General features: G+C 39.5%; 3 protein-coding genes across 12 annotated transcripts in view; all 3 read right to left on the bottom strand.

The window, feature by feature from the left end:
- Window positions 1–63: 63 nt before the first annotated feature.
- On the bottom strand, window positions 64–7,081 carry rbm39b (RNA binding motif protein 39b). 6 transcript variants are annotated; one of them, XM_061057054.1, is made up of 16 exons: window positions 6,032–6,096; window positions 5,793–5,868; window positions 4,812–4,960; window positions 4,447–4,496; window positions 4,144–4,335; window positions 3,597–3,653; window positions 3,323–3,440; window positions 3,076–3,234; window positions 2,612–2,749; window positions 2,464–2,529; window positions 2,179–2,383; window positions 1,587–1,673; window positions 1,214–1,310; window positions 888–993; window positions 690–768; window positions 64–600 (listed from the first exon to the last, which is right to left on the bottom strand). In XM_061057054.1, the coding sequence occupies exons 3-16, from the start codon at window positions 4,833–4,835 to the stop codon at window positions 500–502; spliced, it is 1,479 nt and encodes a 492-aa protein (XP_060913037.1). In that variant the 5' UTR covers window positions 4,836–4,960; window positions 5,793–5,868; window positions 6,032–6,096; the 3' UTR covers window positions 64–499. The 6 variants fall into 6 exon arrangements, with proteins under 6 accessions (XP_060913037.1, XP_060913033.1, XP_060913034.1 ...); XM_061057050.1 differs by lacking the exons at window positions 4,812–4,960; window positions 5,793–5,868 and adding an exon at window positions 6,985–7,081 and having other exon boundaries at window positions 6,032–6,091; XM_061057051.1 differs by lacking the exons at window positions 4,812–4,960; window positions 5,793–5,868 and adding an exon at window positions 6,985–7,081 and having other exon boundaries at window positions 3,082–3,234; window positions 6,032–6,091.
- A 1,478-nt stretch (window positions 7,082–8,559) lies between these two features.
- On the bottom strand, window positions 8,560–10,796 carry rh50 (Rh50-like protein). The gene has a single exon (XM_061057049.1). It carries the CDS (start codon window positions 10,646–10,648, stop codon window positions 8,993–8,995), a length of 1,656 nt encoding a protein of 551 aa, XP_060913032.1. The 5' UTR covers window positions 10,649–10,796; the 3' UTR covers window positions 8,560–8,992.
- A 762-nt stretch (window positions 10,797–11,558) lies between these two features.
- Window positions 11,559–20,544, bottom strand: part of slc12a5b (solute carrier family 12 member 5b) — a 35,849-nt gene continuing 26,863 nt past the window's right edge. For 2 of the 5 annotated variants that reach the window (XM_061057043.1, XM_061057048.1), the window contains 15 exons: window positions 20,235–20,409; window positions 18,854–18,972; window positions 18,625–18,723; window positions 18,245–18,364; window positions 17,979–18,083; window positions 17,728–17,896; window positions 17,433–17,628; window positions 16,431–16,600; window positions 16,136–16,267; window positions 15,816–15,923; window positions 15,424–15,537; window positions 15,015–15,163; window positions 14,547–14,561; window positions 14,309–14,442; window positions 11,559–13,710 (listed from right to left, as the gene is read on the bottom strand). In XM_061057043.1, the coding sequence (XP_060913026.1) occupies window positions 13,619–13,710; window positions 14,309–14,442; window positions 14,547–14,561; window positions 15,015–15,163; window positions 15,424–15,537; window positions 15,816–15,923; window positions 16,136–16,267; window positions 16,431–16,600; window positions 17,433–17,628; window positions 17,728–17,896; window positions 17,979–18,083; window positions 18,245–18,364; window positions 18,625–18,723; window positions 18,854–18,972; window positions 20,235–20,409 (1,897 nt within the window). In that variant the 3' untranslated portion in view covers window positions 11,559–13,618. The remainder of the gene's footprint in view (window positions 13,711–14,308; window positions 14,443–14,546; window positions 14,562–15,014; window positions 15,164–15,423; window positions 15,538–15,815; window positions 15,924–16,135; window positions 16,268–16,430; window positions 16,601–17,432; window positions 17,629–17,727; window positions 17,897–17,978; window positions 18,084–18,244; window positions 18,365–18,624; window positions 18,724–18,853; window positions 18,973–20,234; window positions 20,410–20,544) is intronic. The other 3 variants (XM_061057045.1, XM_061057044.1, XM_061057046.1) reach the window with 3 other exon arrangements.

Here is a 20,544-nt window from a genome sequence, read left to right as displayed (position 1 = left end):
TTCTGACATTCAGACTTTGGTATCAAGTGCACTAAACCTGGTGTGAGAAACAACACTGAAATGTCAAATCTGCCAAAGTTTATTGGGAGCCTTCATACAAAAAATGAAATTATGGCTGTAAAAAGTTACAAAGGATTATTCATGACATTGATATACTTTTGGCATTTAAGGCCTATCAACCCAACATGTTTCTGTATTCCTTTGCAATTTATTTTAAATCTAAAACAGTTGATTTGAAACAAGCAGATAAGACAGTAATATTTAAAAACTTCGACCAATAGATACCTGCAGATTACTTCTCAGTGGTAGTTTTACAACACAAACCCACAAAATTCTGAAATGCAGCTCAAAAGAAAATGCCTATTTTCAATGGTGAACACATTAACGTGAGGCAACTTTTATTACACACAGCCAACTAATTTCAATGCGCCGGTTTCAATGACATTTTCATGAATGCAAACAAATGTATATACACGGACTTTCATAAGCTTGTATCAGATCATCGACGTGCTGGCATTAGAAGCTGCTTCGCTGTTACTGAATCAGGGAAAAGGTTGTGGTAGGTTGGTAAAGGAACATAGGCAGCTGTAATCATTTTTCCTGGGAGGAAAAGAAGAAAAATTATCTTACACAAATTCTGGTTCATTTGATGCATTTCAGAGATTAAAAAACAAAGAAAGTTAACAAACCTGCAAACCAGCGTCCATGAAGTGCGTTAACAGTTGCCATTGCTGCTGGTATTGAGGGACACTTCACGTACACATTACCCTTTGAAAAACACAGAACAGACAATATCACAAAATTGAACTCCATGCCCTATCACACAGTTTTTACCTACATGTACACCCCCACCAGGCCAAGTTAAGTGACTGTTTGACTGTACTTACTTGAGCAGAGTTTTTATCAACATAAATGTGAACAATTCCTCCATGTTTGTTGCACTCCTCAATGACATCGTCCTGGATCTCGATGGCCCAGGTGGGATCATTTTCCCTAAAAAACATGTCAATGTTAACAATCCAATGTGCTCTGGATGCAAAGCAGGTTTGCTGACCTGCATACAGGCCACCATAATCTCTTCTCAGACTGATTTAAATGTGAAAGATGGAAGCATTATCAAGTCAAATTATGTCTATTAAACAGTTAAAGCTAAAATGAGGTCTTCCAACTAAGAATGACCAGCTTGTAAAATATAAGGCTAAAAGGTACTTACGATTGTGGGTTGAACAGGTTGGATAGCTGTAGGCAGTGTGTGGCCAGCGGCTGTGATGGGAGGTTCAAGGCTTGGCTTGGAGCTGGAGTTGGAACAGCTGAAACAAACAGAATAATAATGAAAAATGTGTCGTTGAATTTCCACCGAGTACTCAGAATCAAGAATACTTTATTAATCCCAGGGAGAAATTCGGTTGTTACCGTTGCTCTTAACACAATACAGCAGTATGAAATAAAATAACCAATAAGTACAGAGTAAGACTACTATACTAAGATATGTACAAGATAAAACAATATTTACATTATGAATGTACAAGATGAACTGTGTTAAACAGATATTGCACGGTGTATCAACCAACCCTCCCTACACGTACCTGGTGGAGCAGTGATGTTTCCAAAGGGTATGGAGCCGGTCATCTGCAGGGCCTGCTGAGCAGCAGGAGGAATCTTCAGACCAGTTCCTGTGAAGGGATGGGAATGAGACCTTTGAGTGCAGGTTAATTTAAAATGATCAAACCATTACAGTCGTTCATGACACTAACAGAGAAGATATTAAGAAAACAGACCACAGCTGAATGAGAATCGGTCTCCTTTCTGTAAATCATTTATTTTAAATGGGAAAAGTTTTGTTCTGTTCATTGACTAGGCCTGTCAGTTTTTCAATTCAACAAATTTTTAACACGATACGGTAATGTTCGAACCCCAAGGCATTATGCACTGAGACAGTATATTTAATGATTGGACGGCTCAAATATCAAATAAAGTGACAGCCATATGATTGACTGGTCATTAAAAAAAACAAAAACGTGTTTAGTGAAAGGGTAGGGGTTACTAGCAGAGACGTTTTGTTGAGTAGAACACTTGTTTTAGAATATCTAAAATAATGTTCCTGTGAGAAAACGACAAGAGTATACTTTCTTGGGCCTTTCTTCTAAAAACATACAAACGGGTGCAGTTATAACGAACCCTCTGCTAGTCGAGCCATGAGCTGCAGACGCCCAGTTGTGCCAAGGTCGATGCCGGTCCTCTCCAACTCGTCGTTGTCCAGGAAAGAGCTAGCTGTCGATGAGTCGGAGCGCTCTGTAACATGCCCCACTTTCATCGGACGCCCCGCCAGCTCAAAGCCATTCAGTTGCTCCAAAGCCTTTTTTGCACATTCTGCATCTGCAAACTTTTGAAAAACCACGAGTTAGAATCCCACTACCTGCTACGACATAAGCAGAATGTGTGATATATGAACACTTTAGGTACCGATATGAAGCCATATCCTTTGGACCGTCCCGTCTCGCTGTCCATCATCAGCTGGATTCCCTCAATCTTAAAGACAAATGAAATGTAAGCAATGGTCCTACAAAAAAATGGAAGAGATGTATAATTTATATTGGAACTCGTTCCTGACCTTCCCAAACGGTTCAAAGATCCCTCGAAGCATTTCTTCAGTTATGTTGAAATGCAGCGATCCCACATACAGGCGCATTGGACCTGAGCTGCCCTTCTGTAGATTATTTGCAGCTGCTGCTGCTCTGTTTTTCTCTGCCTGTAATCACATTTGAAAGGGAATGTAGTTATTTTAATTCGGCATACTTGTTTAGAAATATTGAATGTGACCCAGCCCAATGTGACCTGCTTTATCCCAGGGGCTTATTGTTTACATTTTACACAGTGCTCTTCACACCCAGCACTGTTTGTTGGATAATTCCAAACATTTCATCTTAGATTTCATGAACTGAAGACTTGGCCGCTCAGTGTTTGGGTCACTGACAGTCCTCTGTCCCATGCAGACAGCATGGCAGCGGTCTATTTTTATGTTCGGTCACATCGGGTAGAAATAGTCCAGTAGAAGTTATACTTAGATGAAGTTACCATGACCTGAGAGGCCTGGACGATGATGGGCACTCCTAAAAGCCTCTGTCCAGTCAATCCAATTGCCAGTGGTACAGATGAAGCCTCCACAAACTCTATGTATGCAATGCCCTTTGACCTCCTGGAGTTTCTGTCCGAGATCATCCTGACGTCTCTTACCTACAAAGAAAACCAGAACATTTTAGAGATCATTTCCATACTCAGACCTGCAACATTTGATGCGATTATAACATGGAAACCAACTGACTTTTCCAACAGCTGAGAAGAAGTCTTCCAAGTCTCGAGCTCGGATTCTGGCAGCGAGCTGCATACAGAAAACTGTGCGGGCATCCCTCTCCTCTGGTGTTAGATTGTCAATGGGTTGTCTTATAAAAAAAAAAATTAAAAAAAAACATTATAGAAGGCATCTGGGTTCAATAAGTCAAGCTTGTAAATAATGTGTGAAATTATGTATTCATTACAAATCAGAAGACTATAAAAAGACAAAGCCAAAAATGTAGTGCCATAAACGTTGATCTCACCTGATGGGACTCTTTTCTTTTTTGAAAGGGGGGCTCCGACTTTTGGTTCGTTTCCGGCTAAAGTAAACAAAGAAGCAGGATGTGATGTCTACTGAAGCAAAAAAAAAAAAACTACTACTGGGTCTCCCACGAACAGAAGTACTATGAACAATAGACAAGATTAATGATGGCTGACTTCCACTTCGTAGCTTCTGATTTAGGACACTAACTGCACACTGCCATGCTTTCTAGGGACACTTCAATAAACCTTAAATTTTTTAAGCTGGCACCGTAAAATGTGGTGAAGACTGGACTGCATTTCTAATATCTTGCCTTTCTCCTCTATGTAAATAATGAGTTCAAATTTAGATACAACTCTTAATATAATAGAGTCTAGTACAACAACATCTCTGACTATGAACTCCTTATAAAAAGTACAATCACATTCTGCCTATATAGACAATGTGAGCCAAGTAGAAATGGATGTTGTAGCAGGGCTGAATTTGACTCTAAGAAACTAACAGTGAAACTGAATGTACATGCCATCAATGTTAAAGGGGTCACTTACATGGGGCTCTTGCGTGCTCTGTACCGTCCGGAACGTTCCTTGCTTCGGGAGCCACTGCGATGTCGCTCTCTGCTGCGGCTTCGTTTTCTTTCTCGGCTCTTGCTCCTCTTCTTATTTTTCTTTTTGTCTCTGCTCTTGCTTCTTTTCTTCCTAGAGCCTGGGCTACGGCTCTTGCTCCGGCTCCTCCTTTTCCTAAAACAAATGAATACACTTAGTTTTGCAAAGTGAAAAACTGTGTTAAGATTAAACGTTTGACTGTGTAGTTCAAAGATATGAAGCTGATATAAATATTTAAAAACTTACTTCTTGCTCGAGTCTTCATGTCCGTTTGCATGAGAGGACTTGATCTCATCCTAAGCAAGGTTCATAGAAGAACATCATGAGGACGTAGATGAGACATTTCAAGTCGTCAAGGTAAAGGGGGTGGGGTGGGACAAGAGAAAATGCAGAATATATTCAATTAATAATACTTTAAAATTCCTACTGTCATGTCTGGACAGTGTCCGTCCACCACCCCAATAGCTTCCCATCCCCCTCCTGTTTTTTACTGCATAGTACTTAGAGCTAAAAAAAGCAAAGTTAAGGGGGGGTATCCAACATTAGCAGAGTGCAGGGGACTTTTCAAGTAGTCAGATCATCTCCACCATTTCCCTCCTAATAGGCCGTACCCATGCCACTATTTCTCTAATCATGTGACCACGCACGGCCCACGACCACTAAAAGAGATCCTGTGTGGTTGATGTCAGTCCAGTGATCTTCACCCATTTTCGTTCTTGGACTGTAAGAGCTCGATGCCACCTCTGTCACACATCTTGCCCTGAAGCAAACAGGGATTCACACTTCTTAGTAATATTGACGCCCATGAAAATAAATGAATAAAAGTTAGATAAATCAATTAATTCAGCTATGTGTTACACTTCTATTATCTTGAGTTTTCTAATATAACAGGTAATATCTCCAGTCTTTTGACTTAAGGAAGTACTGACTACTGAAAGTTACTTTATAAAACAATGCTAGATAGAAAAAAAGTATCTCTTTGACAGTCAATTAAGTAATATATCAATATCTGTGGTATTCTGAAGCATGCAAAAATCAAGATGCTTATTCACATTACAACTGGCTAATGCAAAGAGGCAGTATTCATGTTTACACAGAAAATAAAAATATAATGCATCTGTATTTTGCATTCAAATCATGACATGGAAACTGTGTTAATATAACGAAGCTTTGCAGCTGAATAGTTTGGAATTCAAACCGAATGTTGGAATGTCAAAATTAAAGTTTGGTCCAAAAACATTTCAATATCAATCAGGATTCATTTGGATAAATAATGTTTCTAGGCACATTTACATCTGATAATGGCGGTTTGACAGTATGAAAAATTTCTTTCAAAGACACAGTGAAATGATTATCCCCTTTTCTTCAGATCTTCCAGTTTTAATCTCGATTGGGACTACACTTTGAGATTCAGGATTGGTGGGCCAATTGTAAATCTGAATACTGCCTCCTTTGCTGAATAGGTAAGGATGGGCTTATCAACCACTGGCATTCACCTTTTTTTGTAACCGAATACGAATTGGATGTTCTAGGTTGAATCTCTTTTAGTCCTAAGGTGAACCACAGTACATCAGTATGTGCACAATAACTACCTTCCTTTTTTTCACAGTTCACAGTGGAATCAAAGATGAATTCATGGGAGTAGAGGTGAGATATCATTAGGGAAGTCTATAAAGAGAGATAGATGTGGATTTATTTATAATTCTGTATTGCGTTTTAAATACTCAATAACACCACACAACATTCAAGAAAACTTTGACACAGATATAAAGGACTCAAAGAGTAAATCATAACAGTGAAACAGGCCTCATATCTCTAATCTTCAACCCACCTTTCTGTATGGTGCCTCCAGCATGGCCTCAACGTCAAAATCATCAGCCATGATTACCCTGTGGGGGGGGAAAACAGGGACAATGAATATTGTTTACATGCACATATACACAGTTACATTAAAGCAAAGGAAGCTGCTTGGAAATCTAAATGAATTAAACCCTTGTATACAGATCACACTATTGATACTGTGTTTCACACAAACCTCAAATGTAAGTGTGTTAGGACATAATCCTAAATGTTAGTCAGTGAATAAGAGCTTACAAAAATCTAGTAATTGCATCTTAAATCTAGTCAAATGGAAACGAATACGTAGCCAGACGGAGTGTGTACAAGAGTTTCCCCCCAACTTCCGCAAGATGTCCGAATATATGAACCACAAACTCCATTATAGTTACATTTAAGTGAAAGAGGCCGGGCTTTATGTGCCACTATTAATGACAAAGATTCAACAACGCTGTGAGGCCGACGTTTTCATTTAGTTTGATGATCAACATAATTGACTTTGTGTGATCAAACACGCGTTGCAGTAAACACGATGCTAACGCTAACTAGCCACATCGAGAAGGTCTCCGTGTTTTCATGACCCCTGTTTTTAATAGTTTACCACTGCGCTAGGTGAAACTACGACATACATGAATGCAAATAAACCATTAGATATGCGCATAAACGAACCAGGTTGAGACTAACTACTTTCAATTGTTTGCAGCAAGGCCAGGTTTCACGGTTGGAAAACAAGCGCTAAGTTAACCGTAGAGCCAATATGGCGTTTCCGCGGCAGCAAGCTAGCTTTTTAGCAAACATCGACGTTACCGTTTTAAATCGATGAAATGATGTACCGACGTCAAGAAATCACGGGAAATGTGCAAGTGAAGAGATGCGTTTCGACGCTTCCTTCTAGGCAGATCACAGAAAGCTAGGATGTTATCAAAATTGTCGATGTTATATAACCTTTTTCCTCTGTTAGCAAGTATCTGTAGCAGGATTTGGCCTGGTATCAAAATGCTCGCCTTCCTTCTTCTTCGTTGTCTTCCTGTACATTGAGTGTTTTTTTTTACGGCAGCGGCAACATGTGTGTTCTCCTTACTGCCACCTACTGGCGCTTATGAGCATTACAACGCTCTTTTTCTGAAACTCTCTTTTTTTTTTACCACGCTTACAGTCTGTGGTGAACTGAATCTAAAAATGTCCTCTAAAACTTTAAACCATTGTTATTATTATTATTACCATTATTAGAACACCACTCTTAACTGTTAAATTGTATGGTTTACAGGAGTCTATGATCAATATACATTTTAGTTTAAAAAGAAACAACAAAAACGTAGCCTAGGCTATATAATAACTCTCAGAGATTTTTAAATGAAATGTTTCGAAGCTTAAAAACACATTTTAGAGCATCACATACACACATCCCAATCTTTCTTTGTGTGTCCTTTATATTTCAAGAAATTGGGTGCCCATCTGTATCATGCGTAATAGCTAGCCTATATTGTTACATTATTTTATTGTTTATTATTTGATTTTTAAATAATTTTTTAAAATATTGTTCATACATTTTTTTGTTCTGGCAGATAACTTCCATTCTTTGTTAGTTTAGAGTAAATGCCCCCTTAATAAAGACGTCAACCCTAATGCCCATGTGTGTTAACCATGAATCAGGAGGTTGGATCTCAAGTAAATTATCCTCATCAATTTTAAGGTAGAAATTTGAAGCCTTGTTTGTTTATGTTTATTCTCCCTCTTCACAGTTTGAGTTTGTAACATATAAACATTAAAATTTGAAGATGAAAACTGTTCCAGATCTACTTTACACTGATGGATATCATTACTTCAGTTCATACTCAACCAAAATACCAATTGATCTATTACAATAATTCATAATTTCTTATTTTGTTCTATATATATATATATATATATATATATATATATATATATATATATATATATATATATATATATATATTCCCCCTCTCCCCTCCTTTGCTCATCTACCAGTATTATATCTCTAAATCCCAGACCTGTCCTATCATCCATACATTACAGTAACCCTCACTGTTTGTATTGTAGGCTACATTGTTTGTCTATTGTCTCTATGTCCTCCTCTCACTTTTACCTTGTAATGTTTATTTTAACCATAATTAAACAAATTAAAATATAATTTGCACACTCTGTAAAGGTACTCTGAGCTGCTTTTAAATTGTACCTCCATCTATCCCAATCAGATTTATAGTAAAAAAAAAAGATGCATGCAGTTGTGGCTGATGTTCTCTGTGTCTCGAAGTTCAGTTTGGTGAGCTTCAAAACCAGGTTGTTTTCAGCTTGGATCTGTGGTCCCCACCTTTGCTTTTATTTTTATCTATAGAGTCTGCAAAGAAAAAAATAAGTCATCCTTGGCAGCAGAACTAGAAATGTGTGTCTTTTTTTGTATAGTATCATCCACAAGCATTGAAGAGGTCATTAGCTGTATATGAAGGAAAACTGTGGAGAGCAAAAGGGGCAGAATACAGTCAGCCATAATGCAATTCTTAACAATTTAGCTTTATTAAATGTTTTTAAACACATATCTGCATTCAACTGCAGATTACAAGCCACTCTAAAATGTCAGCTCTCAATCAGCTCAGCATTCTCACTTGTTAATGATCTGGCAGTAAACAATGGCAACACATGGGAATCTAAAGAAATGCATTAGATGATCTTGGTACATGTAGGCAATGACATGGCTCAATAAGTCATCCCTTTAAAAATAATTATTTTACTCCAGGTACTTGATTAGAATTGCCCATGAGTGCCCTAACATTCATTATGTTACATTTGTGCCTGTAGGACAATAAATAACACCACTACTAGATTTATTCAACAGTGCTGGACTGATATCAATGATAAAAATGATTATCATTGACGTCAACTTATTTACATTGTAATGAATATAAACCTTTCAAATAGTCACACAATTCTTTTGCAGTTAGTCAGTTGAATCATTCATTGTCACTATGTTTTTCAGTCTAAGGGGTGAGTCATAGTCAGGAGGGACTTCAAAAAACAGCTCATCGTCAAAACACAAATCATCTGATGGAGGTGAGAGGTAGGGCATCTTCAAAACGCAGCCTGTGAGGAGTCCACCAAACGCTGACACTCCAATGGTGGAGACCACAGCTGCAACCTGAAAGAGAGCCTGTTCCTGAGCTGTCCTCCCCAACCCTGGCTGTAAACCTGGAATCAACATCTGGAGCTCCTGCAGCTTTGGGTCTCCTTCCACTGGCGCTCTATGAGCAAAGATCTCATAGAAACTGGGGCCATAAACCTCCTCACTAGCCATCAGTATTGCACATATCCCTGCAGCACAAGATATAAGTCCTGTTAGACCGTGCAAATTGTGTATCCCACACTGATCCTGGATCCTGAAGCGCCGTGCTAGGAAGGGGCTCAGGTACTTATATCCCAGCATGCAGGCTGTGCAGCCCATCATACCCAAAGCATATGCAGCTGCAGGAGTTATCATCATATCCACAGATGCTCCAACAGTCACGCCTCCAGCCAGGGTCACATTCTGAATATCGGCCATGGTGAGCTTACCGTTCTTGTTCAGCATGGCAGAGAGAGCGAAAGCTGTGAGCGTGGAGGCGCTGAGGCCGATGAAGGTGTGCAGGATGGCTCTGTGCTGGTCGTCTCCTTTCAGGGCTAATGCTGAGTTGAAGGAAGGCCAGAACACCCAGAGAAACAAAGTCCCCATCAAGGCGAGGATGTCAGACTGGTAGCTGGTGTTCTCCTTTGCATGGCCCTCATTTAAGCAAGGCCTGTACAGAACAAAAGTCACGCCCAAGCCGAAATAACATGCAAAGAGGTGGATGAGAATAGAACCTCCAGCATCATTGATCTTCAGATACTTGAGCACAACCCATTCTGTTACAGCAAACACCGGCACCTCCAACAAGGCCATGACCAGAAGTTGCAATGGACTGGTCTTTCCCAGCACTGCCCCGAAAGATATCAGCACCACAGCACAGGCGAACTCTGCATTTATAAGGTTGATCACTCCGAGGTGGATCTTACCGTCATGGCTGAACTGGAAGTATCCCTGCACCAAAATGGCCCACTGGATTGCAAAAGTAGCTGTGAGGAAGTTAAAAACCATCCCTCCAAAGCCATACAATCGGAAAAAAGCCAGTAGGCTGCCAAAGCCGATGAATATCATGACCTGTATGTCGGTAAAAAAAGGGTAGTCCTTGTACACTGCATTGTCCATGGGGTTGGTCTTGTTAGTCTGAAATCTGGCGTCTGCATGCTCATCGTAGGTGACAAAAGCAGCATACAAGGTGACCATAACCACCTCTATAACAAAAACAAACAATGGTAACTTCAGCCGAAGGCTGGCCGACTGCGTCTTCATCTTGATATCTCGTTGGAGCAAATGGCAGTCATTTCTTTTGCAGTAAGGTTTATCTCTGTGTAGATAAGACAGTTCAGGGGCCTTGGTGAAGCCTCTCTCGAAAAAAACAAACAAGCTTGCAATGTTCAGCTCAGAGAGAAAACCTGCTGTGAGGACTTTGGCCATTGTAAAAGATCTGTAACTGTCGTGATACGTCAGCATTTCTGTGGTCTGCACAATGCAAATCCCCATTGGCCAGTTTGATAAAGTGTGCCCACCTTACTGTTTACAAGTGTTAACAACAAAAGGGGGTTTCCCTGATAAAGATTAGTATCATAAAAACACATTTGATAGACCTTCATTGAAATAATAATTTAAATATTCCTATAATTCTGTCCTTAATGGGTTCGATCAGAGTTCGAATTGTTCTTTCAGACTACAAATCAAAGTTCAGAAAAGAGTATTATTGACAGGGCAGATGAAGAAATACGGAAAAAAAAGTTTTCATGAAGTTAGCACTTTTTCTAAGAAATTAGCTGTGATAAAGAGTTATCTTTCTCTTAACTCTGCAGCTGATAAAAGGGTTTTTTTTTTGCTTTTGTTCAAGGTGCAGTGGAGAAATCAATCCAAACCTCACACACAGTGTTGAGCCATATTTTGTTATCACATTTTTTTACTGACATTTTTTTACTGACATTCAAAAAATGCTTTAACTGGTCCTGATGCCTCTGACATTTAACGTCAATGCCACCAGCAAGTCAGTTTCAATCAATAATCAATCAATCAATCAATCAATCAATCAATCAATCAATCAATCAATCAATCAATCAATCAATCAATCAATCAATCAATCAATCAATCAATCAATCAATCAATCAATCTGGTAACTTGTTTCCTATTACTTAAAATCAATACTTCCTCTCACATTGAGTACAATTTGATGTTCTAAAACATAAAAATCAAAGTGACAGCCTTGCACATGTAACAAACTGAAATTAGAGTTGTGCCCTTTAAACGTTTAGCGTTCACAAAGTCTTTCTTATTGACTGCCGGGATGAGTGATGCTGAAAAAGACAGTTGACATTTGAAAATAATTATTCAAATATTAACAAAACTCTTTGACCTCAAACTGTTTGACATAAAAAAACAACAATAAACAGAATTGCAGTTGTATTAAAATTATTTAATTTATTGCATTGCGCCAACATTTGATCTGGTTTCTTCATCCACTCATCATTAATAATTGCATGAGACTTAATAGAACAAAATTAACTAAATATGTGTTAAAGGACAATCCAAACCTTCGATTTTTATATCTATAAAAAGTGTATTAACACAGATTACACTTGTTGTCTCTAAACCTAAAATCACAGATCTATGTACAGATGTCTCATCTTCCCGCTCTTCAATGACATTTACTGTGTTCACTCAGTCAGGTTCACGCACACACAGCATACAGACACAGAGAAGCACACTTCAGTCTAAAACTGTAACTCTAAACGTCTGCAGACCAGTGACTGATAAATCGACTGGAGGACTGCGATGCCTTTATAAGAGTCAAACAAAAAAAACAACATCAACAATAGTTACTTTTCAGAGGAATAAAGGAAACATGAAAATGTACACATATACAGAAAAAAGACGTGTGTCATGAGGTGAGGAATATCCAACAACGTTATAAATGATATATTTATATAATTAATGATATATTTATATAATTAATCTAAAGGAAGTCAGAGTACTTACAAGTCTTATGATAACCTGGGGGAGCATACTAAATGCTATGGATTTCTCATTCTAGAAGTTGATGCAGAATTTATTTGTCCAATGTTGAAATATATATTAAAGGTGAAGATTAAATATAAACAATCATACTCTTTAAAATCTGTTCAGGGACAAAAAGTTAGATCATCAACTAATACTATTAAAAGCTTTGCTTCCATACTTTATTCTAAACTATACATGTTCTGTTGGATTAGATTATAGTGTATAATGAAGTAACGGATAACGCGGCATTACATTTAAAATGATTAGAATAAAATGTATCTAAAGCTTTTGTCTTAACAATTATATAAAAATAAATACTCTCTGTTAAAACTTCTGATATATGATTTTACTGATAGATGTCTTTTACTGATTTTCATTAAAAATATTTAACTTCACATCAAATGTTGTACTTTAAAAAAAATGTTTTTTTTTAACATAATTCCCTTGAAATATGTTTGTTGTAATGATACACCGAAACGAGCAAATAAATATAATAAATTATGTTTTACATTTTAATAAATTGTAAATATGGAAAAAAAAATGAGCTCCCTGGAAATACAGTGAGACACATACATTGTGTATGTAACGTGTGTATGTGCGTCTTTATGATCCACATCCAGCTGTGGGGATAATGAAGTAAACAATCGGGTTAGGGATCATGATAATCTACACCGAGTCATTGTCTTTTTAGTTCTGTTAGTTCTGTGAAGCTCAATTTACAAACAAACAAATGGATAAATCCCTGCCATAATAAAAGATGAGACTGGAATGAGAACATTGTTTATGGTTGGAGCGTAAACTGCAAATCCCACATATCATCATTGACATAGATGGTAAATAGACTTTGGGCAGTAAAATGAGATTTAAAAAAAATAGGAAAGTAGTGGTAAACCTAATGGATCCAGTTGCTCTATGTACTGTATGTTTTGGGGAATTTATGATATATTGTATACATATAAGCCTTCCACTTTTGTTTTGTATATGTGATGTATTCCTACATTTCCAGTTGATGATGTAAATGTATTGAATGGGCAAACCTCTTCTTCCACCGTTTTTACACTAAAGACAAAAAAACAAACAATGAAAGACAAGGAGAAAAAAACCAGGACAAAGACGGACATGATAAAATGAATAAATACATAAATAACAATAATAAATTAAAGAAAATAGTTAAAACACCCCTCTTTACAAATGACAAGGGTCAAAGCAAAAAGGACAAAACGTTACTCTTACATATCAAAAAAAGGTAAAGTGTTTAGACGTGTTTGCTCTGAAAGAACTAACCATCTGTCGTAATCAGCTGACAAGTCGAGAACAGAGCCTGCTGCATCATTCTCTGCGTAACCATTAAAAGGTTAAATATACAAAAGGAGGGTGAGGGGGGATTTTTTTTTTTCCTGAAACGACACAGAGGTAGGAGAGGGTAAAGTCTGTGTGGGTGCAGTTGAAAGCCCTTCAGGAGTAAATGGTGATGACCTCACGTCCCCCGCCGCGCACCAGGAGGACCCGATTGAGACCCTCAGTGAGCACCTCGAGGAACTCCATGTCTGAGAGACGATCACAGTGAAGGAAAGTAAAAAAAAGAAAAAAAGAAAAGAAGGTGTGACACCAAGCATTATGTTAAAACATGCAGTGAAGCGGGAGGTTTCCAATATCTGAAGTGTCAAATGACACAAAACAAACAAAGGAAAACAGACAAAAACATCATCAAACTTTGTTGATGTTGTGAGTAAAATGTCTGTCCACTAGCAGCCTTCTTTTTTATTGACAATATAAGTAGCCAACAGAAGGCTTAATCCATCCCAGAAAATCCTGACCATCTCTTTTTTCAGTAAGTGTGGAGGAGCAAAAGGTTTCATTAATCCCGCAGGTGCAATTACATCTCTAACATGTGATACAGTGCAAGATGTCTGTTCTTCTAAATGCATTTTCCTTTTCTTGTGTCAACGTAATCCTTGCCCTACCTTTATTTTCACTTTGTTAATACCAGAGCTTTAATTTATTCATAAATAAAGTAATTATTAGTTTATTTTTTAATGCTGCCCTGCTTCAAAAGTATTCCCTTCTGTGATTGAATAAGGACCTGAACTCCACTGAACCTATGTGTCCAGTCAGAGTAAATGTTCTGTGTTTTACGAAGGATACAGTTTTCATCGCCCACGCGGTTCTTGGGTGGTCCCGGCATGTTGAGCAGAACAAGCTTTGCCTCCTTGGACTTCTTGGTGATGACCTCATTGAGCCGCATCGCTGTATGCATACGCCTCAGGTCTGTCTGGTTCCTGATGGCAAAAACATTCGGCCACACTGAGGTAAGATAACAGATCACTCTTTTTGCTGCTCAGAGCATATACAGAATATCTCACTAAGGATGGCAAATACTTACAAGTTCTCCCATTCTCTGCAGCAGCATGTTAGGATGGAAATAACAGTGAATATCATACAGCCGCTTTATTTATTTAAAGAGCCAGATTTTAGGAATGTGCTGTTATGTTATGTGTAACCCTCTATAAATAATGATCTTCTAATACTCAAACAATGTACTACAAAGGTTTTATGTATCTGCATGAACAGCTTCTTTTGAAAATATTTTTTCTTCTAAGAATTTTTTTCCGTATTTCTATTAATCGCAAAGGATTATGGTGCTTTTAAAGCGCCAGATTCAGCCCACAGGCTGTGAAATCAACAGGGTTAACACTATTTGTGTAACTTTAGGTCAAAGGTTTGTTTGTCACTTGCTTAGAACCAAGAAAATATCTGTTTGAACCCAGGAACATGGGTCAGTATGAACAAATATTGACCACTGATCCATGTCCCTGTGGGCACATTGATAGAAACTGGAGTGGTCACTCACGGCTTCATGTTGAAGAGGTCTTTGCCCGCCTCTGCGTTGGCTGTCTGTCCCTTGTCTGCAGGCGCAGCAGGAGAGGTGGGGCTGGTGGGTGAGGCTGCATTCTTGCTGTGGATCAGCTGTACCTGTTTAGGGTTGGAGACAGCCACAGACTGAGACAGGGACACCGTGACGCGACAGTGTGACAGGGTGAAAGAGAGAAAAGAGACGCCTGTCAGTAAAAAGGTGAAACTCTCAGAGCCAGGAGCCAGAGGGCAATCATAGAGCAGCCGGTGGAATGAGTGAAACGGTGAATTGCTGTATATGCTGCTCTTGTGATAAAATATAATTTTGCCCAAGCCAGAGCACAGAGAGGAGAGAGGGAGAAGTCAATAAACAGGTCATTTCTCCTGAAAGGGACATGCAGCATTACCTCGTCTTCTGGTTTCTCTGCCACGCTGGCTTCCTCCACGCTTTGCTGTGAGCGCAAGCCGGGTGGGTTTTTACGCCGAATGGACCCGCGGGAAGAATCTGTAATACTCTGGATCTGTCGCAAAAGTATGGAAAAGAATATGAGTCATTTTGTAATTTCCCTCTGGAACTGATTCTTCCCTCCCTTAGAAGAGTGAAAACGAGTCCAAACACAACACCTTATTATAAACCACTTCCCTCCCACAGAGCCAAAGAGTGATAATTAAAATGTCCACATAACAGTCGTGTTCTAAGTGGACTCTGCTGACTACACTTGTTGGTTGCTTTATTCTATGAGAGCAGGTTTAAAAAAATTATCCATTTTCTAAAGTTGTTTTGAAGTTTCTGATTTACCTCTCTCTCCCTCTCATTCTTTGTCAGATGCATCTGTTTGAGGATCTGTGAGCGTTGTTCCATCACCAGTGTCTTCTCATAGGTGTAGGCTGAAACGTCACTGTCATGCTTTAGAACAAATCAAAAAAAGGCATTTATTACATAACTGTCAAGTGTTGAGACATGAGTCATATAAAGGAAAAAAAATACGGTTGTGTAAGAAATCTGGCTTTGATCTCAGGACACAAAACTATTTTTTAATACAAAGTTAGAAGGACAAAAACTTTCATCCCGCAGGATTTGTGTGTGAACTCAGACCAAGAGTCGCATGAGGCTCTCACCATCTCCACCACTTCCACCTCAGCATCGATGCGCAGGTGATAGAGGAAGATGATGAGGTCTTTTTTCATCTGGATGCTGTTGTCATCCATCTGAGCCACAGTGAAGATGCGCATCTTGCATTTCCTCCACACCTGCAAGACAAAACAGGAGCATTAAATCATAAATTATCAACACCTTCGTAATGTTTTTGAACACTGTGTGCTTTGTAAGTTGTGTTTATTATTTACAAAAAGTTTTACTTCTGGCAGTATCACGTGAAACCTTTTCAGATGTGAATAGTTGCTCGTTTCTCACCTTGTGCTGGCGCAGGAGGAAGGGCAGGAGCATCAGCATGCCTCCATCGTGGACTATCCACCACACGTCTATGTGGCCTTCAGTGAAGCGCTCTCCATTGGACGGGTAGCTGTGGATATTCTTTGGGACCAACAAAGCCATACTGGCTACTGTTGTCTCTCTGACCACCTCTACAGAGGGAGAGAGGAAAATAGGTTTGTTATGAGCATTATAGAGGGCCAGGGGAAGGTATACCTCACTTGGGTTAGTACGTATTTTCATGAATTAATTCATCTTGATAATCTTGTGGATATATCTTTAAATTGTGTCAACCATCTCAGAGTAATCCTTCTTTTAGGTTTGTCAAGCTGTAATACATGTTGTGAGCAGAAAAGGAAATGTGTCTGACATTTACGAGTCAAGGTGATGTCTTCTTTCTAGCCTTTTAGAGATGTAACGAAGCAGCCAGGAATTTGTGGGCTGTACCTTCTAGCAGAATATAAGCAACACTGTGAAGATGAACACTTTGCCACTTTGCCCATGATGGCCAATGTTTGCCAATGTTTGCCAATGTTTGCCAATGATTTCCAATGTTTGCCAATGTTTGCCAATGTTTGCCAATGATTGCCAATGTTTGCCAATGATTGCCAATGTTTGCCAATGTTTGCCAATGATTGCCAATGTTTGCCAATGTTTGCCAATGTTTGCCAATGATTGCCAATGTTTGCCAATGTTTGCCAATGATTGCGAGATCTTGGTCAGCATGGGTCAGCGATGGTCACTTTGTCAGCCATGTGTGTTTTGTTTCTATGTTGTCTGATCATGGCTGAATAAATCTAAGATGATCCACAGTCTGTTTCACGATTTCATCATTGTTCATCTACTATAGAAACAACCCCCACCTAACAGTGAGTTCTGTCCCATAGTAACCCAGTGGTCCGATTAAAGTTTGTATATATTTTTTAAGCAGCAGTTTTCTGAGTGTACAACACAACTATCATTTACTCGTCACTTCGGTAGTACCTATAAAGTTCCTAAAATGCTGGTGGTACTCAGGCTGTTTCCAGTTTTTGGGCCAGCAGACCATCACAGTGTTGTGTTTCAGACCTCCCAGTCCCCCAACCTGGACCAGGTGGGACGTCCCATCCCTCAGGTTGGAGGAGATGACCACCTGAGAGAAGCCCTTCACCTTCTCCGTCTCCATCAATTTACGCAGAGACTAAAAACAAAATGCAGAGAAAGAGACACCTGTTACATATTCTGTGATAAATGTATTCAACTGTGTTTGTAGTATATATTTAGAGATAAGAGAATGGACCTGATCTGCCCTCTGGGACTCCACATAATTGTCGAGGAAGGTTCCTTGAACCGACGTCCCGACGATGGTAAGACCCTTCCCCGCTTTCAGCTGATTGGTCAGTGAGAGAAGACGAGGCTGCTCTACGTTCTGCTCAGCGTCCACACTCACCAGAACCATGATCTGAGGCCTGACAAACAATGTCCAAAAGCTAAAGATTCAATGGGTCATATAAGGTCATCAGTTATAGCTCAAAACCTGTGCACACTGACCTCCAGTTCTTGGTGTGAGGCGGTCCCTCCTCCAGCCTCATGAGAGCGAAGCGTGCAGCGCTGAGCGAGATTCCCCGAATCCCATCACCCCACTCCTTCTCAGCTCTGTGACACAGGACATAACACATGATGCGGGTGTTGTTATAAGTAAATACTCAATAGTATCCAACTAAACAAGAACAACTGTCATAGTATTGAACTCAGGTTTTTGCAATCCAATCTAATTATTGTGGTTTTTCAGGGCTGCTGTTATGATAATGACTTACCCACAGAACTCAATGTATTTGTAGATGCAGGTGGCGATGCCCATGGCAACTATGGCGTAATACCAGGAGCAGATAAACATGAGTGACAGACACAGACTCATACCCAAGAAAGACAGAGCCCTGCAGAGGACAGGAAGACACAGGTTTGGTCTAACTTAACTGAAATATCGGCCACACATCTGAGCAGATAACTCTTTGATAAATGTTTCAAATTCAGTCTGCTGCTGCTAAAGTAATACTGGAAAAGAGACACAGAAAAGAGGTGACCACAGCATGGTTTAACATTTTCCCTCTAGCTAGAAATTCAAACCGGATCTCATGCAATTATAGTTTTGTGTTATATGTATCTAGGTTTTTTCAACACAGCCACCCAAACTCACCAGTGGTAGAACTTAAATCGCGGCCTCCAGTTAGGCGTCCTCAGCAAAGTCTGCAGTGCACAGGCAAGATTCACAAACATGTAGCACATCAAGAAGAACCTAAAGAAAGAAGGACAGAATGTGGGTGTGAGGAAGAGTAACAAAGTGAAAACTAAGACGTACAGTACAGAATGATCCCAATCACAGCAGGCCTCGACAGAAAGGAACATAGAGGTTACTGCGTACTTACATGGAGAGGATGGGAGCGACTGCATCCAGGGAGGCAATGATGATACCAATCTCACAAATGCTTGCAGTGAGCAGGAGGGCCCAAGTGGGCTCCCCATTATCTTTGCCATGCCCAAACACCTGTAGCAACATACAAGGGTTGAATTAAATCACATTTTGAATAATTTTCTAGGGAATAAAAGCACAAATGCTAGACTGGATTTGAAATATGTCAAATTATGGATTGCTAAATCTAAAAAAAAAAATATGCCTGTCAACCTGATGCGACTAATCTACTGACCCTAATGCATTAATTATTTTTTAATGCAAATGTATAATATGACTTTCCTGCTTCATATGCGAATGAACAAAGCATTGTTAACACACAGCTCTCTGTTATGAAACCTCTGTCTCCTCACCACAATGCATATGAACACTGATGATCCATTGATCAGTATGTGGAGTCATAAAAAGAGGCTACTTCTGTTGTAAGCCATTCATTGAATTAACACTCAGGTAGTGATAGTATGTTCATGTGCTCAAGTTGGGTGTGAGGTAACATCTGTCTAAAATTGTGCAGGGGCAAATGTAGCTGTCTGGATGGTTTTTGTATCTACATTGTTTAGTAATAGGCGTCTCTTTAGTGGTGTGCACGATGAGCTGGATGGGCTCAGTTTATTTTGGATGTGCAGCAGGGAAGGGTCCAGGATGTGGCCAGGGTTGCTTGGGCCCCACATGTAGTCTAATTTGAGACACCCTTAAAGCCTAACGCCTAAAGCCTGTGTAGCTTATATAAACTCTGGCTCTCTGTTGCGCTGTGTTGACTCATTATCTCACCTTTAGAGGTAGTGCAAGGGTCCCCCTGTGTTTTAGCTTGTTGTGTGTGTAAAAGTATAAACACAATTAAATAACTTTCTGTGTATTTTCTCCCTATTGACAGTCTCTCAGAGTATAACTTGGGGCGCTGGGTTTGTTTGGTTGCTACGCCTTTTGTGTTGTGTTAACTGTTGCCAAGGGCCTCCCTGGCAGCCTTTGCTTTTTGTTCCATTTTCTGGGTTCTGGACAATATAGTTTTGTGTCAGGTGCTTGGCAGCAGAGGTCTGGTTCCTCGTTTTCGGTGCATTATTTATATTAGGAAGCTTTTTGGGGCTATATACAATGTCTTTGTTTTTTCCCTCTGCAATCCATCACTTGTGATCGTTGTGGTTATCCTTCATGGAATAACTTTAAGACACCCCAGTTCCCCCCCCCCCCCCCCTCCTAACAGATACAAGATGTCTTTGCATTTCAATGTGGCACATTTTGAGTATTTTAAATGTTTAAAAAGTAAAAACAGGTATTTAAAATTGTAATTAATCTAAGATAGCTATAGAAACTAAAAAGCAACCTAAATGAGTACTTACTCTAAGGAATGGGATGATGCCGTCTCGAGAGATGGCCTGTAGGAGACGTGGCGCTCCAGTCAGACTCTGGAGGCCCGCTCCGCAAGTGGAGAAGAAGGAGCCGAACACAATGACCCATGGAGACGGCCATGCCAGAGTCCCAATCACCAGGTTTCCATTGACCCCTTCACCAAACCTGTAGAGTAAGGCCAAGACATAATACTGAAATAACTTATTCAATGGTACTTATTAAATTCATATATCTATTTGATGATTTTATTTTTAAAGATTTGACCCTTGGCTAAGCCTCACTCTCCCTTGTTTCTGTTTC

This window comes from Labrus mixtus, chromosome 15 (genome assembly GCF_963584025.1).
Source record: "Labrus mixtus chromosome 15, fLabMix1.1, whole genome shotgun sequence".
NCBI lineage: Eukaryota > Metazoa > Chordata > Actinopteri > Labriformes > Labridae > Labrus > Labrus mixtus.
Note: the sequence above shows the minus strand (reverse complement) of the source record. Positions and strands in the feature narration are given on the sequence as shown.